Source organism: Cnephaeus nilssonii (genome assembly GCF_951640355.1).
Source record: "Cnephaeus nilssonii genome assembly, chromosome: 9".
NCBI classification, from domain to species: Eukaryota; Metazoa; Chordata; class Mammalia; order Chiroptera; family Vespertilionidae; genus Cnephaeus; species Cnephaeus nilssonii.
This window is the reverse complement of record NC_137080.1, coordinates 81,694,284-81,713,466: the sequence shown is the minus strand read 5'-3', so window position 1 is coordinate 81,713,466 and position 19,183 is coordinate 81,694,284. Positions and strand designations below refer to the sequence as shown.

Sequence of the window (19,183 nt, the reverse complement as noted above, 5' to 3'; positions counted from 1 at the left end):
GTTTTTCCCAAACACAAAAGGCACTAATAAATGGTAGGCACTCATTACCCGTGTTTCTACTCCTTACTCATTTCTCAAGCTTTAATAGTGTTTTATCAATTGCCAATTATATATCTACAGCAGGATGGCCCACAGTCCTGTGACCTCAAGTTTCCCAGAATTAAGTCATTTTCTTTTTGTTTTTTGTACAACTCCTTCCTCCCTACCCTTTAAAATGTGCTTTTCCTCCAGGAATCTCTGTTGCATGACACAGCCAGTACAGCAGCCAAGAAACCTGGGGACATCCTTAACTTCTCATTTGTTTTCTTATTGTTCAAAATGTTTAAATCCATTTATAAAAAAGAGATCAAAGTCTCTTGTGAACATAGATGCAGTAAGTACCACTTCACACCCATTAGGATGGCTGTTATAAAAACAAAACGCAAAATAACAAGTGTTAGGGATGACACTTGGAGAAATTGGAATTCTTGTACATTGCTGGTGAGAGTGTAAGGTGGTACAGCTGCTATATAGAACAGTATGGGAACTTCCTCAAAAAATTAAACAGAATTATCCTATAATCCAGCAATTCCACTTCTTGGTGCATACTCAAAAGAACTGAAAGCAGAGATTTGAACAGATATTTGTATACTAATGTTCATAGCAGCTTTTTTCTAATAGCCAAAAGGTGGAGGCAACTCAAGTGTCCATTGATAGATAAATGGATAAGCAAAATGTGGTATATACCTACAATGGAATATTATTCATCCCTAAAAATGAAGAGAATTCTGAGACATGCTATATAATGGATGAATCTTGAAAACATGCTGCGTGAAATAAGCCTGACACAAAGGGGGACATAGTGTCTGATTCTACTTATATGAGACACTACAATAATCAGAAAGTAGAAGCGGGTTACCAGGAACTTGGATGGAGGAGAATGAGGAGTTAGTGTTTAATGGGTACCTAATTTCAGTTTGGGATGATAAAAGAGTTCCGGAGGTGGATAGTGGTGATGGTTGCACAACAATGTGAGTGTACTTAATGCCACTGAACTGTACATTTAGAATGGTTAAAGTGGTAAGTTTTAAGTATATTTTACTAACATTTTTTGAATCTAAAAAAATTTAAAAGTGCATGAGTATAGTTGTAAGTATATATTAGAAAATTGAATTCAGCATTATAAAAAGGACATATCTAAGTGTGGCTTATCCCAGGAATACAAGGTTAGCTCAACATTTAAAAATCAATAAAACATTTAAAAAATTAGAATGCACTATATTTACTCACATATATTCCTGTTACCAGATATTTTCAGCAAATCAATAACCCTGGCCAGTGTTTTTCAGTGGTTAGAGCATCAGCCCGTGCACTGAAGTGTTGTGGGTTCAATTCTCACTCAAGGGCACATATCTGGGTTGGTCCCTAGCCCTGCAGTTGGGGCGCATACAGGAGACAACCAATGGATAAGTCTCTCTCACGTCAATGTTTCTTTTTCTCTCTCTCCCCTCCTCCTTCCCTCTCCCGCTCTCTCTAAAAATCAACAGAAAAAGTATCCTCAGGTGAGTATTTTTAAAAATCAATATAATTCACCTAATTAACAAACTAAAAAAAGAGAATCAAGCATCTCAATAGAATATGAAAAGTACATAATACAGTCCAATATCCTTTCATGATTAAAGTTCTCAAAAAAACTAGGCAAAGAAGGTAACTTTCTCAACCTGGTAGAAGAGATCTGAGTAAAGCCTATACCTAACATCATCGGTGAAAGACTGAAGACTGTCTCCCCACAGGAACAGGACGAGAATACCCAGGCTCACCATTTTTATTAAAAATGTACTGCAGGTCTTAGCCATTGCAATGAGGCAAGAAAGAGAAAAGTCATATATATCAGAAAGAAAGACATAAAACTACCTTTATTCATAGATGATGTAACTGTGCAGACAATCCCAAGGAATCTACCAAAAAAGCTACTAGAATTAATTAATCTTAGCAAGGTCATAAACTAGAAGGTCAATACATAAAGAATATATATTGCAGTAGCAGTGAAAAATTGGAAACTAACATTTTAAAAAATATAATCCTATCTAATAATAGAGTAACATGTAAATTACCATCACTCCGCTACGCCCACGATTGGGCGGCGGGAGGCTGGGGGGCGGGACTCGGGGTGGCCTATCCGGCCATTGAGAGGCACGGATCCGCTGCCACTGAGGGGGGCTACCCTGCTGTTGAGAGGCGCAGGGGGCGGGAGCCCCGCCCCCTGCGCCTCTCAACGGCCAGATCCGCGGCCGCTGAAGGGGCCTGCCGCGGACACCCAGCTGTGCCTCTCAACGGCAGGGTAGCCAGGTGTCCGTGGCAGCCCCCCTCAGCGGCCGCGGACCATCAAAAGTGGTGGAGCTGGGTGCCTGTCCGCTGGTGCACCAGGCCTTTCAGAAGCCTCCGGCTCGGTGGAGGCTTCTGAAAGGCCTGGTGCCGGAGCAGACAGGCACCCAGCTCCACCGCGAAAAGCGAAAGCATGTAGGGGACCCTACACGTGCATGATTCAATCATGCACTGGGCCTCTAGTTTACAATAATATGAAAAACTTAGGGATAAATCTAACATGATACTTGCAAGACTTGTTCACTGAACACTACAAAACATGGCTGAGGAAAGTAAAGAGCTCAATTAATGGAGAGAGAAACTATGTCCATGGATTGAAAAAAATATTGCTCAGAAGTCAGTTCTCAAGTTGATCTCTATCTACAATGCAATCCTAATAAAAATCCCAACAGGTTTTCTTTTTTTTTTTTTTCTTTTGGCAGAAATTGACAAGTATACTCTAAAATACATATGGAAAAGCAAAGGCTGGGCATTCAGACCATAAAAATAAATGAGAGGAGTTCCTGCTTTCAGGAAGGTCACACTGGTAGAAGGGAGAAATAGTAAACAATTGCAAGACATGATAGGTAATATAACAGACATATGTAAAAGGAAGGGATAGGAGAGTCATGAAGAAGAGCGATTTCAGCTAGATCTTGCTAGACATCTTTAAATCGAATGCTTTTCTTACATCGTGATTGAGACATTAACTAGAGTACATTTGGAAAATGGAATTGAATCTTCAAGGATGAGTTTATGGGTAAAAGTTTAGCTTTTTTTAACAGCTTCCATAGAGAATACTTTTTATTGTACAAGTATATACACAACAGTTTAATTTGTGAACATTTACAGGCATGGAGTTCAATACCAAATCTCCATGGCACCCCATACACTGCGCATTCCTGTTTTGGGTTCAGCCCAACAGGAATGAGACACAAAGTTATTGCTTTGTGAACAGAGAGCTTCAATTAAATAGAATCTTTGGCATCAAGAATAGAGCCAAGGATCCTAATTCCTAATACCCCATAAAAAGTATTTATCTAGCATCTTCAGATATCAAATCCTGTATACAGTAGGAGGCAGATTCTATCCACTTAGCAACTAATAGGTGGTATTGGACACAATAAAATAGTCCCTTGTTCAAATGGGGCCTTTGAACTTTACAAAATGTGTAGAAACAAACCTTGCTGATGATTTTATGTTTGTTTGTTTAAAAAAACAACTTTGAAACTTAACTCTTTAAATGGAATGTTCTTTGAAATGACATGTTCCTTTAAGGTACTGAAGCTTTATTTGCATATTTATTTCACATCTTGGTGATGTGAGTAAACTTGAAAAGTCTAGCTTTTCAGAGAAATCAAATTCATTCTTTCATTTACTAGTATTCACTAGAGGCCCAGTGTACGGATTCATGCACTGGTGGGGTCCCTCGGTGTAGCCTGTAGGGATGGGGCCGAAACCAGCAGTCCAACGCCACCTGCCGCTCCTGCCTGCTGCTCCTGCTCATCCCAGCCCCACTGCGCCACCCCTGCTCCGGGCTGCAGCGGCCAGCCATGAGCCCTTCGTCCATCCGGTGCCTATCAGGCAGCTGAGCAGCGTTCCCAATGTGGGAGCTCACTGACCACCAGGGGGCAGCTCCTGCATTGAACATCTGCCCCCTGGTGGTCAGTGTGCATCATAGCAACCAGTCACCCGGTTGCCTAGGCTTTTATATATGTAGATTCTGTGAGTACTAGTACTGCATGTACTGACTCAGCCCCAGGCTAGATTCCAGGAATGCAAGAAACAGTTCTTGCCAAAAGGAGATTTTAACCTGGTGGGATGGCTAATTGCAACACAAATAAGAGTGCAAAGTAAGCCCAGGGGGCTCTAGAAGTGGGGAGACCTCTAATCTGTATAGATGGAGACACTGAGCTTCACTCCCATAGACCAGGTTATATGCCTTGACTTTATCTACATTGTATCTGATGATATTTCATAATGTGAAGGAGTGAGATGGAAAAGTAGGACAAACTAAGATGAATGTTTCTAACTTTGCAAATGAACAGAAATCCAATGCAGACATCTCTGGGAGCTACTTACAGGGTCTGCACTTCTCCGTGCCACTCCCTCCTCCTCGACAAATGGAGTCGTCCAAGGACTCCCTTGATGAGATTTAGGTTGGGGACAAAGAACTCAGAGTTCGGCCAAGAGACCCTCTGCCACAGGAGATACAGCAAGACTTTGAAGTCACGTTTCTTCCTTTACTCTTGACCTCCTTTTATGAGCCCAGTTCTGTCCTAGCTCTGGGAGTAAATGAAGAATAAATGCCTGAAAAGCTAGGCTGCCAGTTAGGCAACCTAAACAGCAAAGAAACTCCCACCGGATAGGCATGGGGAAGGAAGCATTTAAGTATCCATATACTAGAGTCTCATACTATTTATTAATTAATTTATCCTCACTGGAAGATATCTTTTCCATTGACTTTTAGAGAGAGAGGAATGGAAGGGAAGAGAGAGAAACATCGATGTGTCCATTGGTTGAGCCTGCAACCAAGGTACATGCCCTTGAACAGAATCTAATCCAGTGATGGGCAACCTTTTGAGCTTGGCGTGTCAAACTTCGCCAAAAAACTGAGCATAACTCGGGTAGTGTGTCACTTTGAGGAAAAAACATTATTTCGCAAATGTTTCATCCTCAGGAGCAGCAAATGTTTCATCCTCGGCATGCGGCCGCCTCAGCGGCCGCGTGTCATCAGAAATGGCTACGCGTGTCAGTGCTGACACACGTGTCATAGGTTCGCCATCACTGATCTAATATGTGACCTTTCAGTCCTTGGGCTGAAACTCTATCCACTGAGCCAAACGGGTTAGGGCTCACACTATATTTTAACCCTTGTAACAATTCAGGTGATCAAAGGGGTTCACAGAAGAGGGTCAGCAACTTGCTCCAGGTCACAGCAAACCCGGTCCCATGTAGGACACACGCGCATAGGCACCCCCAGCCAGGGAGCGCCTGGGGTCCTGTGAGTGTTGGGGCCCTAAAGCCCAGGAATGTGCTGCTGGCGAGTCACTTCTGCCTTCCCCCCCATGGCGAGCCTGCGCCTGGCTCACAGGGCTCCTCAGCTCTCCCTGGACAGCCCAAGAGGAAGCAACTCTCTGGCCTGGGCCTCCCCGCAGCCCGTGGCCAGCCCTTCACGCTGCGTCCCTCAGAGTGGAAGGCGCTCTCAGGAGAGGCAGGTCGTGTCCCATCCTGGCCTCAGGAACAGCCCTGCAAGTCTCTTCTGCCCTCCTGCCACCAGCCCTCCCTGGGCTCCGACCCCAGCCCGGCCGCTTCCCTCCACGTCCCGCGGCCGGAAGCCGGGGCGCCGCGCGCGCAAATGCCTGCGCGGCCGCGCAACCGTGGGCTCAACCGTGGACGGTTGGACACGCCGCGGGGTCTTACCAGTTGGTGCGAGTCCGGGAGGCTGGGCGATCGGCGCTTCGCCTCCGGTGGCCTCGGGGGTCTTCCCAGTGCTTCGGCCCAGAGCCTGGGTTGTGCTCCTTCCCGAGGCGCAGGGGGTTGGCGGGCCTGACCCGCCCTGGCCGCTCCGGAGGCGGTAGCCGCGCCGCGCCGCGGAGATGTGCTCCACACCCGGGCTGCCCACGCCCGGGGCCTCGCTGGCCCTGAGGGTGTCCTTCGTGGCCGTGCATTCGGAGGTGATCCCGGTGCAGCTCTGGGGGCTGGTGGGCGAGCGGCGGGAGGAGTACCTGCGGCTGAGCCAAGAGATCCAGGAAGCGGCGGCCACGCGAGGCCCGTGGGCGCTGGGCGGCGCCTCGGCTCTGCCCGGCGAGCTGTGCCTGGTGCAGGTGGGGCTCCGGTGGCACCGCGGCCGGGTGGCCAGCCGGCAGGGCCAGGACAGCCGCGTCTTCCTGCTGGACGAGGGCCGCACCGTCACGGCGGGCGCGGGCTCGCTGGTGCCCGGGCGCAGCGAGTTCTTCCACCTGCCCTCGGAGGTGCTGGGCTGCGTGCTGGCCGGCCTGGTGCCCGCGGGGGGCGGCGGCGGCAGGCCCCAGCACTGGCACGCCAGCGCCCTGGACTTCCTCAGCAACCTGCAGGGCAAGGAGCTGCGCGGGCAGGTCCTGGACGTGCTTCTGCCCCACCGCCTGGTCTTTCTGGAGGTGCCCGCGCTGTTCCAGCAGATGCAGGAGCTGGGCCTGGCCCGGCAGGTACCGCACAGCCTTTTCCGCTCGCTGTTCAAACGCTACCTGCCGGCGGCCTCTGCGGGCCTGGGCTCGGGGACCCCCGTCTTGCAGCGAGTCCAGCCCAAGCAAGAGCAGCCTAGCCTGGATTACTTCTACCCGCAGCTGCAGCTGGGCGTGACGGAGCCCATGGTGGTGACGCAGGTGTGCCACCCGCACCGCATCCACTGCCAGCTGCGGAGCTTCTCCCAGGAGATTCGTCGCCTCTCTGAGAGCATGGCCCACATCTACCGGGGTTCCGTGGGGACCGGGGAGGAGAACTACACCAGTGCCCCCTGGGAGGGGGAGGAGGAGAGCCCAGACAAGTCGGGCTCTCCGTGTGCATCCTGTGGGTTGGACGGACATTGGTACAGGGCGCTCTTGCTTGAGACCTTTCGGCCCCAGCGCTGTGCCCAGGTGCTTCACATAGACTTCGGCAGGAAGGAGCTAGTGAGCTGCAGCAGCCTGCGCTACTTGCTGCCGGAGTATTTCCGAATGCCCGTGGTGACCTACCCCTGCGCCTTGTACGGTCTCTGGGACGGCGGCCGAGGCTGGTCTCGGTCCCAGGTCGGTGGCCTGAAGGCACTGATACTGGGCCAGGCCGTGAATGCAAAGATTGAGTTTTACTGTTCCTTTGAGCACGTGTATTACGTCACTCTGTATGGAGAAGATGGGATGAATCTTAACTGTGCCTTTGGGGTACAGTCCTGTTGCCTGATTGACAGATTCCTTCAGAGCCCGGGAGCAGAGGAGGAGGAGGAGGAGGAAGAGGAGGAGCAGGAGGAAGAGGAGGAGGAGGAGGAAGAGGAGGAGCCCGAAGCAGCCCTTGACTGTCAGTCTCCAGCTGAAGAAGTGGAGGAAGAGCTCTCACTCCCAGCCCTGAGGTCTGTCCATTTAAAGATCAATGCCTTCTACGATGCCCAGGTCGAGTACGTTAAAGATCCTTCAGAGTTCTGGATCGGGTTGAGGAAGCACAGGGGCACCTTCAGCAAGCTGATGAAGAGAATGTGCAGCTTCTATTCCTCAGCCAGGAAGCTGGATGGGGTAGTTTTGAAACCGAAATCTGATGACCTCTGCTGTGTGAAATGGACCGAGAATGGTTACTATCGGGCCGTGGTCACCAGATTGGACGACAAGAATGTGGATGTGTTCTTAGTTGATCGAGGCAATTCGGAGAAGGTGGACTGGTGTGACGTGAGGATGCTGCTGCCTCAGTTCAGACGGCTGCCAGGCTTGGCTCTGAGGTGCACTCTGGCTGACATTTGGCCTGTGGCAGGAACCTGGAGCCAGGAGGCAATTTCCTTTTTTAAAAAGACGGTGCTCCACAAAGAATTAGTCATCCATGTCCTTGATAAGCAGGATAAGCAGTATGTTGTGGAGATTCTTGATGAATCAAGAACAGGGGAAGAAAACATTGGTAAGGTAATTGCTCAAGCTGGATATGCCAAGTATCAGGAATTTGAAACACAGGAAAATATCCCTGGATGTACCCACTTCCCAGAGCATGTTTCAAACCATTTCAGTGCTGAGAACAAAATATCTTCTGCCAAGAAGGAAGAAGTAGAACAGAAAGCCAAGGGAGATAATAAAACTGCATGTGTTTCAGAAGCTTTCGCGGGCACAATAGTTGATACAAATGGTTCAATGGGACTAGTTGTGCAGGAAAGAGAGAAAAGAATGTCTGTTTATGCTCCTCTTATACAGAATTTCTGGGAGATTAAAGCAGGCTCTTCTTGCAAAGGAGAGATAAAAGTTGGAAGCACGATGGAAGTCAAAGTGTCTTATGCTAAAAACCCAGGCTATTTCTGGTGCCAACTGACCAGGAACATGCAAGGTTTTAAAGCTTTAATGTGTGATATTCAGGACTATTGCAAGAATACCCCTACTCCTTACCAGGGAACCGCCCCCGCTTGTTTGGCAAAGCGAACAGCAACTGGAAAATGGTCCAGAGCTCTGATCAGGAGGACACAATCTCCAGAGAATGTCAAAGTAGTATTTGTAGATTATGGAAACAAGGATATGGTATCTGTGAAGAGTATTTGTTCAATTAGTGAAGAATTTCTCAAAGTGAAGGCTCAGGCTTTTAGGTGCAGTCTTTATAACTTAATTGAACCAACTGGTCAGAATCCTTTTGCTTGGAGTGAAAAGGCAATAAAAGTTTTCCGTGAATTTGTAGTCAATGCATGGAAAGACAATCTAGAATTAAAATGCACAATATTTGCTACTGCATCAACAGGTGACAAGGAACTGTTTTATATCGTGGATTTGCTAACACCCTTTCAGAGTGCAAGCCATATTTTGGTAGAAAAAGGACTTGCAAGAGCAATCAAACCTCCGAAGCCGCTGGGGTTCCCCGTTCAGCTATGTTCTTACTACTATTCAACACATGATATGAAAATTGGAAGTGAAGAATCAGTGCTTATAACACATGTTGATGACCCTTGGACATTTTATTGCCAGTTGGGGAGAAATGCCCATATTTTAGAAGAGCTGTCATGTTCTATTATACAATTAAATAAAACTTTGCTGAACGTAAAAAAAACAACCTTGATCCCTGGAGACATGTGCCTTGCTAAGTACACTGACAGAAATTGGAGTAGGGGGATAATGATAGAAAAAGACCCAAGCAAAGTATTTTTTGTTGATTTTGGTAACATTCGTGTGGTAACAAATGATGATCTGCTTTCAATACCTAGTGATGCATGTGATGTCTTATTTTTGCCCATGCAGGGCATTAGATGCTCATTGTCTGATATTCCTGACCATATACCAGAAGAAGTTACAACATGGTTTCAGGAGACTATTTTAGGCAAGTTATTGAAGGCTGTGGTTGTCGCCAAAGATCCAGATGGAAGACTGGTGATAGAACTATATGATGACAGTATTCAAATTAATAATAGTATTAATGAGAAGTTACTTGGTTACAAGGGTAGGGAACGAAAAAAAGAAGAAAGTGAAGTACTCTCTGCAACAGAAATCCTTGATGTGAAAAAGAAAACTATGAACTTGTCACCTATGGAATATTTAAGCAAACCAGGAGAGAACAAGATACACAATATGGAGATCCTGGCAGAATCATACAAACCTAAGGGCAGCTCAGCGGGTAAGGACCTCAAACTTTCACAAACTTCAACAAAGACATACGTAATCCCTCAACATCGAAACTCTGTGGGGAACAAAAAGAGTGAAATGTCTTCATTAATAGAAAAGAACAAAGAAAGGAAAGTCGTGGAACTGGAAGTCACTCCTTTAGAGAAAAAAAGAGGAGATTCCTCTAACAAAGATTTGCCTCTAAAATTTTCTGAGTTCCCACAGAAGACTGTAAAGCCTGGTTTTAAAACAACTGTGTATGTTTCTCATATAAATGACCTTTCAGACTTTTATGTGCAACTAACAGAAGATGAAGCTGAACTCAGTCGTCTTTCAGAGAGATTAAATGATGTTAGCATGAGGCCCAAATGTTATGCAGGTCCACCTTTGCAAAGAGGAGATATAATATGTGCCACTTTCCCAGACGACAATTTATGGTATCGTGCTGTGGTCAAGGAAAAACAACCCAGTGACCTTCTCTCTGTGCAATTTATAGATTATGGCAACGTTTCCATGATTCCTACTAACAAGATAGGTAAACTTGACCTTGTTCATGCTCTGTTACCAAGGTTGTGCATTCACTGCTCCTTACAGGGACTTTGGGTTCCTGAGATTCTAAATTGTAAAGAAACCATGCGTTACTTTTCTCAAAGGACAGACGAGGCTCCAATAAAATGTGAATTTGTTAAATTCCAAGACAGATGGGAAGTTATTCTTGCTGATGAACATGGGATCATAGCAGAAGATATGATTAGCAGATATACTTTCAGTGAAAAATCTGAAGTAGGATTTCCCATCCAAATAATGAATGGCGCCTTTTCCAAGTCAGCCAAGAAAACAGACAGTGACACTTCAGTATTTCTTAACTGGTATGATCCCAAGATGAAAATGATAAGAGCTTATGCCACTGTGGTAGATGGACCTGAATATTTTTGGTGTCAGTTTGCTGATACTGAGAAACTTCAGTATTTAGAAGGAAGACTACAAACTGCTGGAGAACGGACAACAGATTGGAGAAGTTGTATCTCATGTCCTCATATTGGAGATCCTTGCATAGTGAGATACAGAGAAGATGGGCACTTGTATAGGGCACTTATCACCAATATTTGCGAAGATTCTCTTGTGTCTGTCAGGCTTGTGGACTTCGGGAACATTGAAGACTGCGTGGACCCCAAATCCCTCTGGACCATTCCTTCTGAACTTATGGTGATTCCCATGCAAGCCTTTCCCTGTTGTCTCTTGGGATTTCATGTTTCAGAGGGCATGTGCCCTCAAGAGGGAAATGATGTTTTTTATGAAATAGTAACAGAAGATGTGTTGGAGATAACAATCTTAGAAATAAAAAAGGATGTTTGTGATATCCCTTTAGCAATTGTTGACTTGAAAAGCAAAGGCGAAAGTATTAATGAGAAAATGAAAAGGTATTCTCAGATTGGTATTAGAAACAGTGATCTGCCCTATGGAAAAAATGTCCCAGGGATAAAGGGAGCTCTTAGATCCCCAGGTCCTGATGTCAGACTTAAGAAACCATGTAGTAAGGCCGGACAAGAGGAAACATTATATGTGGAACCACAGATAGGTGAGCTCTCTGTAAGAATTGAGAAAGACTTAAACATGATTGAAATCAAACCAAATAAATTCCATGATCCCCAAACTGATACCGTTTTTGAAGCTTTTGAAAACCCATGCAAAGATAAGACTGTCACTGAGGTCCTGGAAGGTAAAGCAGAGTGCCATTCGGTTGACAAAGCAAAGCTTGATGATGAACAAATGACAGGATTGAACGTGTTATTTCCTTGTGCCGATGAAACAGAGGAGATACTAGAACTGAATTCACTTGAGGTGCCGCTTTCTCCTGATGATGAATCAAAAGAATTTGTGGACCTGGAATCCATGGAGTTACAGCATTCCCTCGTCGGGGATGAAGAAAAAGAAGAGCCAGGCCTGGTGCCTCCCGTCGAGCCCCTGGTCTGTGACACAGAAGCCACCCTGGAGCCCTTCACAGTGCAGCTGCCCCTCACCTGTGAAGCCGAGAAGCAGCCAGAGCTAGACTTACCTACAGCCCAGCTGTGCCCAGAATCCCTGTGTGCTGAGGACACGAGAGAGGCAAGCTGTGTGGAATGGTTTGATGACCAACCTGGGTTGCCATTGCATCTACATGGAAAGGATTGTGATCCCAAGACACAGATCGAAATGACTATATATAAAGAAGAATTTACAGAATATAAAAACAGAGATGCTATTTCCTCATTGACGTCTCTGTTTTCTGAGGAAGAGCCCAGAGATGAGCGGAAACACGGTGCTTTACCAGGGGTCCCAGGTATGTGAGTTTTTTTCTCTCACTTTCATTTAGGTTTAACCTGGTGTCTTTCTTATTTATTTACTAACTAGAGGCCCAGTGCACGAAATTCGTGCACGAGAAGGGGGGGTGTCCCTCAGCCCAGCCTGCACCCTCTCCAATCTGAGACCCCTTGAGGGTTGTCCGACTGCCCAGGGGGATTGGGCCTAAACGGGCAGTCGGACATCTCTCTCACAATCTAGGACTGCTGGCTCCCAACTGCTCGCCTACCTGCCTTCCTAATTGCCCCTAACTGCTTCTGCCTGCCAGCCTGATCACTCCCTAACCACTCCCCTGCCAGCCTGAATGATGCCTAACTGCTCCCCTGCCAGCCTATTTGCTCCTAACTGCCCTCCCCGCAAGCCTGGTCACCCCTAACTGCCCTCCCCTGCAGGCCTGGTCCCCCCCAACTGCTCTCCCATGCAGGCCTGGGTCCCCCTCAACTTCCCTTCCCTGCAGGCCTGGTCGCCCCCAACTTCCCTCCCTTGCAGGCCTGGTCCCTCCCAACTGCCCTCCCCTGCTGGCCTGATCACCCCCAACTGTCCTCCCTTGCAGGCCTGGTCCCTCCCAACTGCCCTCCCCTGCTGGCCATCTCGTGGTGGCCATCTTGTGTCCACATGAGGGCAGGATTTTTGACCACATGGGGGCAGCCATCTTGTGTGTTGGAGTGATGGTCAATCTGCATATTACTTTTTTTATATTTTATTGATTTTAGAGAGGAAGGAAGAGGGAGAGAGTGATAGAAACATCAATGATGAGAGAGAATCATTGATCAGCTGCCTCCTGCACGCCCCCTACTGGGGGATCAAGCCTGCAACCCAGGCATGTGCCCTTGGCCGGAATTGAACCTGGGACCCTTCAGTCCACAGGCCAGCACTCTATCCACTGAGCCAAACCAGCTAGGGCTGCATATTACTCTTTTATTAGATAGGATAGAGGCCTGGTGCATGGGTGGGGGCCAGCTGGTTTGCCCTGAAGGGTGTCCTGGATCAGGGTGAGGCGTGGGGCAACCTGGACAAGGGGCCTGTGGTGGTTTGCAGGCCGGCCACACCCCTAGCAACCCAAGTGAATGCCCTGGTATCTGGGATTTATTTATCTTCTACAATTGAAACTTTGTAGCCTAGAGAGGAGCCAAGCCTTCTGCTCGCTCTGTGGATTTCTATAGGGATTTATTTACCTTCTATAATTGAAACTTTGTAGCCTTAAGCAGAGGCCTGGGCCAGCAAGGGCAGGTGGAAAGCTTGGCTTCCTCCATTGCCGGGGAAACCCAAGCCTCCCTCCTGCTCTCCGTGGCCTCAGCCATCTTAGTTGGGTTTATTTGCATATTCACCCCTGATTGGCTTGTGGGTGTGGCTTGTGGGCGTAGCGAAGGTATGGTCAATTTGCATATTACTCTTCTATTAGATAAGATTTGTCTTAAAGAAAAAAAAATAATTCTTATCTGAATTTTTAAATTAACTTTTTTGGGGAACAGATTAAAACCTGAAAAGAGAATCCGATTTGGAGGGTATTTTTAACATAGGGGAATTAAATTGTAAAATTTATGTAAAATAATACTTTATATGCTGGGTAAAATGCTGATTTATTTTGTGTTTAAAAATAGAATGCTTAAAGTGTGTTTCCAAAAAGTAATCACACTAAAAGGTAAAACAAAAAACAACACCTTTAAAATAAAGAGGTTATATTTTTTGGTGTTTTTAAAAAAAGTGTGGGTTTGGGTTTTGTGTGTGTGTGTGTGTGTGTGTGTGTGTGTGTGTTTTCAAACATTACTATAGGCATGAATTTATGATAAGGATCATTTCAGCAGAGTTTTCAAATTTAACTCTTTTTTGCTTCATGCAGGTACTTTGCCATTCATTTAGAATCCCTTAAACAAAAGCTAGATTATAGAGCCTACACAAACCAAAAAAGTTAATAGCCAAGAGTAAATGTTGGAGAACATTTATTGTCATTAACTTTTCTATAAGTTATTATTACTGCTATTTTCTTAGCTGCTTAATAAGATTCAAAGTTAGATGAAATGGCTAACTTTTTGTGTTTTTTTTTAATCAATGTAACTTTTTAATAATTGTTATATTATTCACCTTGAGTTATTGTATAAAATAGAGAAAACAATAGACTCTCAGGAGAATGAAAATCACCATAATTGCATCACCAAGAAATGACCACAGTTAACACCATGGTGTACTTCCTTTCTGTTGTCTTTCTGCATATGTGTGTGTTTATTTATGGAGAGTTTAAAAAACTAGAGATCATACTATCCTACAGTGTTCACCTCTTAAATATGCTTTCAAAATAATTTAATTCCATAGTATGCCATCCTGTGGATATATGATGATTTATTTAAATATTATACTAGATTTTTAGTCTTCATTGTTACATTTCAGAATAGTGAGTAATCGCTTTGTGATAAGATTGTCTGTTCATTTGCAATATGCTGCTTTGCTATAGAAATGGTTGTTGTAACCATAGATCACACCACCTCTGACAAGAATAGCCTGCTTTTTGTAGTAGTTTTTAATGCTAGAGCCAGACACACACCTTTAAAAAGCACAACACATGGTGATGGTTTTTTGTTTGTTGATATTTGTTTGTTTGTTTGTTAGTTTTTGAGAAAAATTGTAAGGAATTATATGGGGAGGGACCCTGATAGAATTTAAACAAAACCAAGGAAAGATGACAGACTTAGAACATGTATCGTACACGATATTGATTATAGAGGAATAGCAATGGCAGATTTGGAAAATCCTTTGCTCATGCGTCTAATATAAAGGAATGAAGAGGTATGCATTCAGTCTTACTCTATTCAATCTAGCAGCTCAACCAGAGAACACGTACACTCTGAAAGGATTTACTGTGGGATCCAAATGTGTTGTGTGGTCAAGACACACGTGGTCTAAATGTGAGATTTTGGAAATAGCTGAAGAAGGCACAAAGGTGAGTACAGTTGAAGTATTTTATCTCAAAATGTACCTGAAGACTGTTAAGGAAATTTTATAAGATGAGAAAATGCAGTTAAACAGATGTTCAGCTGTTCATTCCCCCTCATATTTTGATGCAGTGCAAAATATCGTTTTAAGAGTTCATAGATGAGCATCCTAGCAAGAAATTGTGCTAGGCTTTCCTCCTTACCCCTAAAAGTCTATCAATCACCAGGTTCCACACTTTCCACTTCCAATGTGTCAAGACGATTTGGATCTCTTGCCACTGCCTTTGTCAAGTCCCTCATTTCACAACCAGATTATTCTAATAACCTATTTGGTTCACTTCTGGCCTTCCTTCAGTTAATTCTCCACACTACCAGTGTGCAGTTTGTCAAATGCCAATCTGAGCACATCAGTCCTGTGTGTCAAAGTTCTTGGGGACTTGCACTTGAATGTGTCTCTCCTGTGACCTGAAAACCACTTGTATCAGAATCACCTGGTGTGTTTACATAAACTGTAGGTTTCCAGGCTGTGCCCTGGCTGACTGACTCAGAACTTCTGGGAGTAGGACCAGGACTGTGCATTCTTATACCATTAAAATTTGAGAGCCTCTCGTCTAGAATAGAAAAGTCAAGCTCATCAACATGACATAGTCCTCCGGGTTAAAGTGTCAGTGTACCTCTCCAGCCTTAGGTCTTGTTCCTTTATGTTTTGTACTTTACATCAGATGAACATCAGACTGCTAGTTCTCATATATGTATGATTCTGCTTGGCTTCTTTGATTGATGTATTTAATAATGCAGTTAGTTCTATTTGCCTGTATTCTATCCCCTGCCAAACTGGTTAATTTCCACTTATCTTTAAAAGATTTACTTTAACCATTGCTTCTTCCGGGAAGCATTAACTTGCTTTATTTTCTAAATTTCTCTATCTCTCCCCTTTCCCTGCCTTCAAAGAGCTTTATGTCTTCTGTCTATTTCTGTATCTCCTGCTGCAGAAATCTGTTATGCAATTTACTGCTTAGAGCTCTGTTTCTCCACTAAATTTTGAACCTCTTGAGATCTAAATTTTATCCATCTTTGATCTCTAGGCTTGTTCAATATATGCTTTTTGAACTAAAGTAACATTGAGTTGAAACATAAGACTGAAATTTATTTTTTTGAAATTTAATACAATTATTTTATTGCCTTTTAAGGTATTTCATTTTTGAAAGGATTGTTGTGGTACAAGAATCAGTTACAGTTTTTGGAATCTACCAATATTTATTACATTTTTTTCTATGGTAGGTTTTGAACCTTTCAAATGGTATGGAGGAGATAGTGAACCCTGAGAATGTCTGGAATGGCATACCCAAATTGGATAAGAGTCCATGTGAGGTATGGAATTATAGAAATAGTAATTAATGAGAGCATTGTCCTTCATTTTGAAAGGTGATAACTATTGCCAAAGACCTTGTGTTTAGGAATAATGGGGGTCTTTATTGTAATGACAATGAAAAACAGCAATAACAGAATCAATGTTTCTGGGCTTTATGCCTCATATCCTTTTGGACAACCTAGTTATTAATGTTTTTACTCTTTGATTTTCATTTTGGGACTTAAAAATTGAAAATGTTTGGTGTCCATGACCTTTATAAAATATGTTTGATGCAGAAAATCGAGGACAATGGCAAAGTTAAAAAGAAGAGAGTATCGGTCACCTGTAATATATTCATCCAAAGATAAACACATTGGTCAATGTGGTTTTCCTTTATAGTTTTTATGATTATATGGAATATAAACATACCATCTATATATTTTGAACATAGTTTATTTTATTATACATACAGTTTTATATTTTGTTCTTCATTCAAGATTAGAAGGTGGGCAATTTCTGTTGCCATTATGATATGTCTGGGCATTTGAATTTATCCTGTTTGGATAAATTTAAATCTCATGAGGCATTAACTTACAAAGGACTGCTTTTTTTGTGATACATTAAGTCACCATGGTCTGGGATTCTATTTGATTACATTTAAAAATATTTTTATCTGAGCTATTTTCTTTTACCATAAGAATAGGTCTCATGAATTCATTTCTGTACAGACATCACATACATGATGCTATTAGGAGTTGAAAGCATCCAGGAGAACTATTCCTCTTCATGAAGTCTTTAATAAACCTTCTGTGGCTCACCATGGATAATGTGTTTGAAAAGCAGCCCTTGAACAATGTACCAGACACCAGAGTTGTGGGAGTTTGGGAGCTAACTGTTGGAAGAGGATACTTCATTCCCTGTGTTGAATGCTCCCATGGAGATGGGCCAGAGAAATGAGTAACTGAAGGACAGAAAATGTACTTGAGATGATTCTTCACTATAAAATCAGATCCTTTTTAAAGGATTACTTTTTGTTGTTTACCATTTTTTCTGGTTTATCTATGGTTCCCTTTCTGGTTTTAATTATTTTGTGCCTACAATGAAGAACTGGTTGTAATCCAAGGGTTCGTTTTGCTGGGATATAGTCCAAACACCGGGGAAAGATCTTTCCTTCATGACATTGGATGATACCACCATTAAAGGAAACTTCTGTTTATAAAACAGATTGTCAAATCTTAAAGATACCATTACCCTGAACCCTCAAACAGAAATGGTTTATCAATTAATTTCCTTGTCTGTCAGTAGTAAGATAAAACAAAAAAATAAAAAACAACTCTTTAGCTAAAATGTTAAATGTGCTTAGGAGGATAAATAGCCAAGAAGACGAATTCTTGAAATAGGAAATGCTTGTTGATTGAATTAACCTTGAAAGTTAGATTGTTGAATCTGATAAATTCATAGTTTAAAGGTTTTTTCCAGTGTTAATTAGCTTATATGTTCAAATCATCTATGTATGTTAAATGGTCTCTTGGAATTTCTTTCAGGATTTTTAGTTTTATGTACATGGTATAGTTCAATTTGAGGGAGTTCCTGGTCATTGCAGGGTCATGTTCATAAGTAGCACACTTGTTCTTAGAATTGAGCAGATTATGAATGAAATCAGCTCTTGGTGGCTTTATGTGAAAAATACATACTAGTCAAGGAGAACAATGGACTAACTGGCTACCAGCCTTGTTAACATCATTCTAGCAAAATAAGAAAATCTGCCCATTTCATAATATTTTAGAGAAACTTTATGTGATAATAGGTAATATATGAGAACCAAAACACTAAAAAGAAAACATTTTATAGGGATAATTCTCTGCAGTAATTAGAATACTCACTCATCCTCCTCCCCATTTTTAGAGGACATTAAATTTGTGGTGGTCGCTCCCATGTAAGTAATTTGCTTGTTTTTCTGTTTCTTTCTCAACCTCAGAAAAGGGGCTTGGAGGTAACATAGATTTAGCTGTGGATCCAGTCAGAGCTGCTCTTAAACAAGAGGCGTGGCATCCAGATCAAGAGAATGTTTGAGCAAGTTGAGAGCTTTGGAAAGAAGAAATTGTCATGCTTTGGAAACTTTGATATGTGAAAACCAAATAGACCTCAGGTTGACTGTGCAGTGTATTTATAGTCATATTGCTGAATGGATATGGATTTGGGGGGGGGGGTTCTTTATTTTGCTAACCAATTTACTAACACATTAGGTCATATTTTAAAAAATTATTTAAAATATAGTGTTTAAACAAGTTATAGGTTTATGACAAGTATATTATATGATGCTACTTAGGAGGATGGTTTTGTAACTCCTTTAGGATTTTTGTTTTTGTTTCAGAAGCTTTGTCTTCTCTGTCTAAATATTTGACTAATTGCCTGTTTGAATTTGGAAGTATTCTAATATGACACAATATTTGAATAAAGTTTATCCTTAAAAGTGTAGTGGTCTCTTTTCATTAAGTAGGAAGTAGAATTTTGGAATATCCATAGTAAAGGAACCACAATGCTACAGCTGGGGAAAGAGAGCAGCATTAAATGCTAGCTCTGGGTTTAGTCACCTGGCTGGTACTTTAAATGCATTTTCTTATTTACTCCTCAACTCTAGGTGCATATCAATATTGTTCATATTTTATAGGTGAGAAAATGGAAACTTTTCACAGAAGCTGAATAACTTGCCTAAGGTCAAAGAGCTAGAGGCTTGACCAAACTGGACCCATCTAACATCAAAGTCCATGCTTTTAAAAACATGGTTGTAAGTGGTAGTATGCAAAGTCCAGATTCTAGCGTCAGGAAATAGATCCTGCTTATATACTGCTTACTATATATGCAACCTAAGCATACTATATACTATCTCTGAGCCTTGATCTTCCTCATCTGTGAAATGGGGATAATAAAAC

At 43.2% G+C, this 19,183-nt stretch overlaps 1 protein-coding gene across 1 annotated transcript; it reads left to right on the top strand.

Annotated features, from left to right (window-relative positions):
- Window positions 1-5,942: 5,942 nt before the first annotated feature.
- Window positions 5,943-18,252, top strand: TDRD6 (tudor domain containing 6; the record flags this gene model as incomplete). Its single annotated transcript, XM_079781479.1, has 4 exons — window positions 5,943-11,952; window positions 14,789-14,907; window positions 16,181-16,270; window positions 18,229-18,252. The coding sequence occupies 4 exons, from the start codon at window positions 5,943-5,945 to the stop codon at window positions 18,250-18,252; spliced, it is 6,243 nt and encodes a 2,080-aa protein (XP_079637605.1).
- Between the last annotated feature and the right edge of the window lie 931 nt (window positions 18,253-19,183).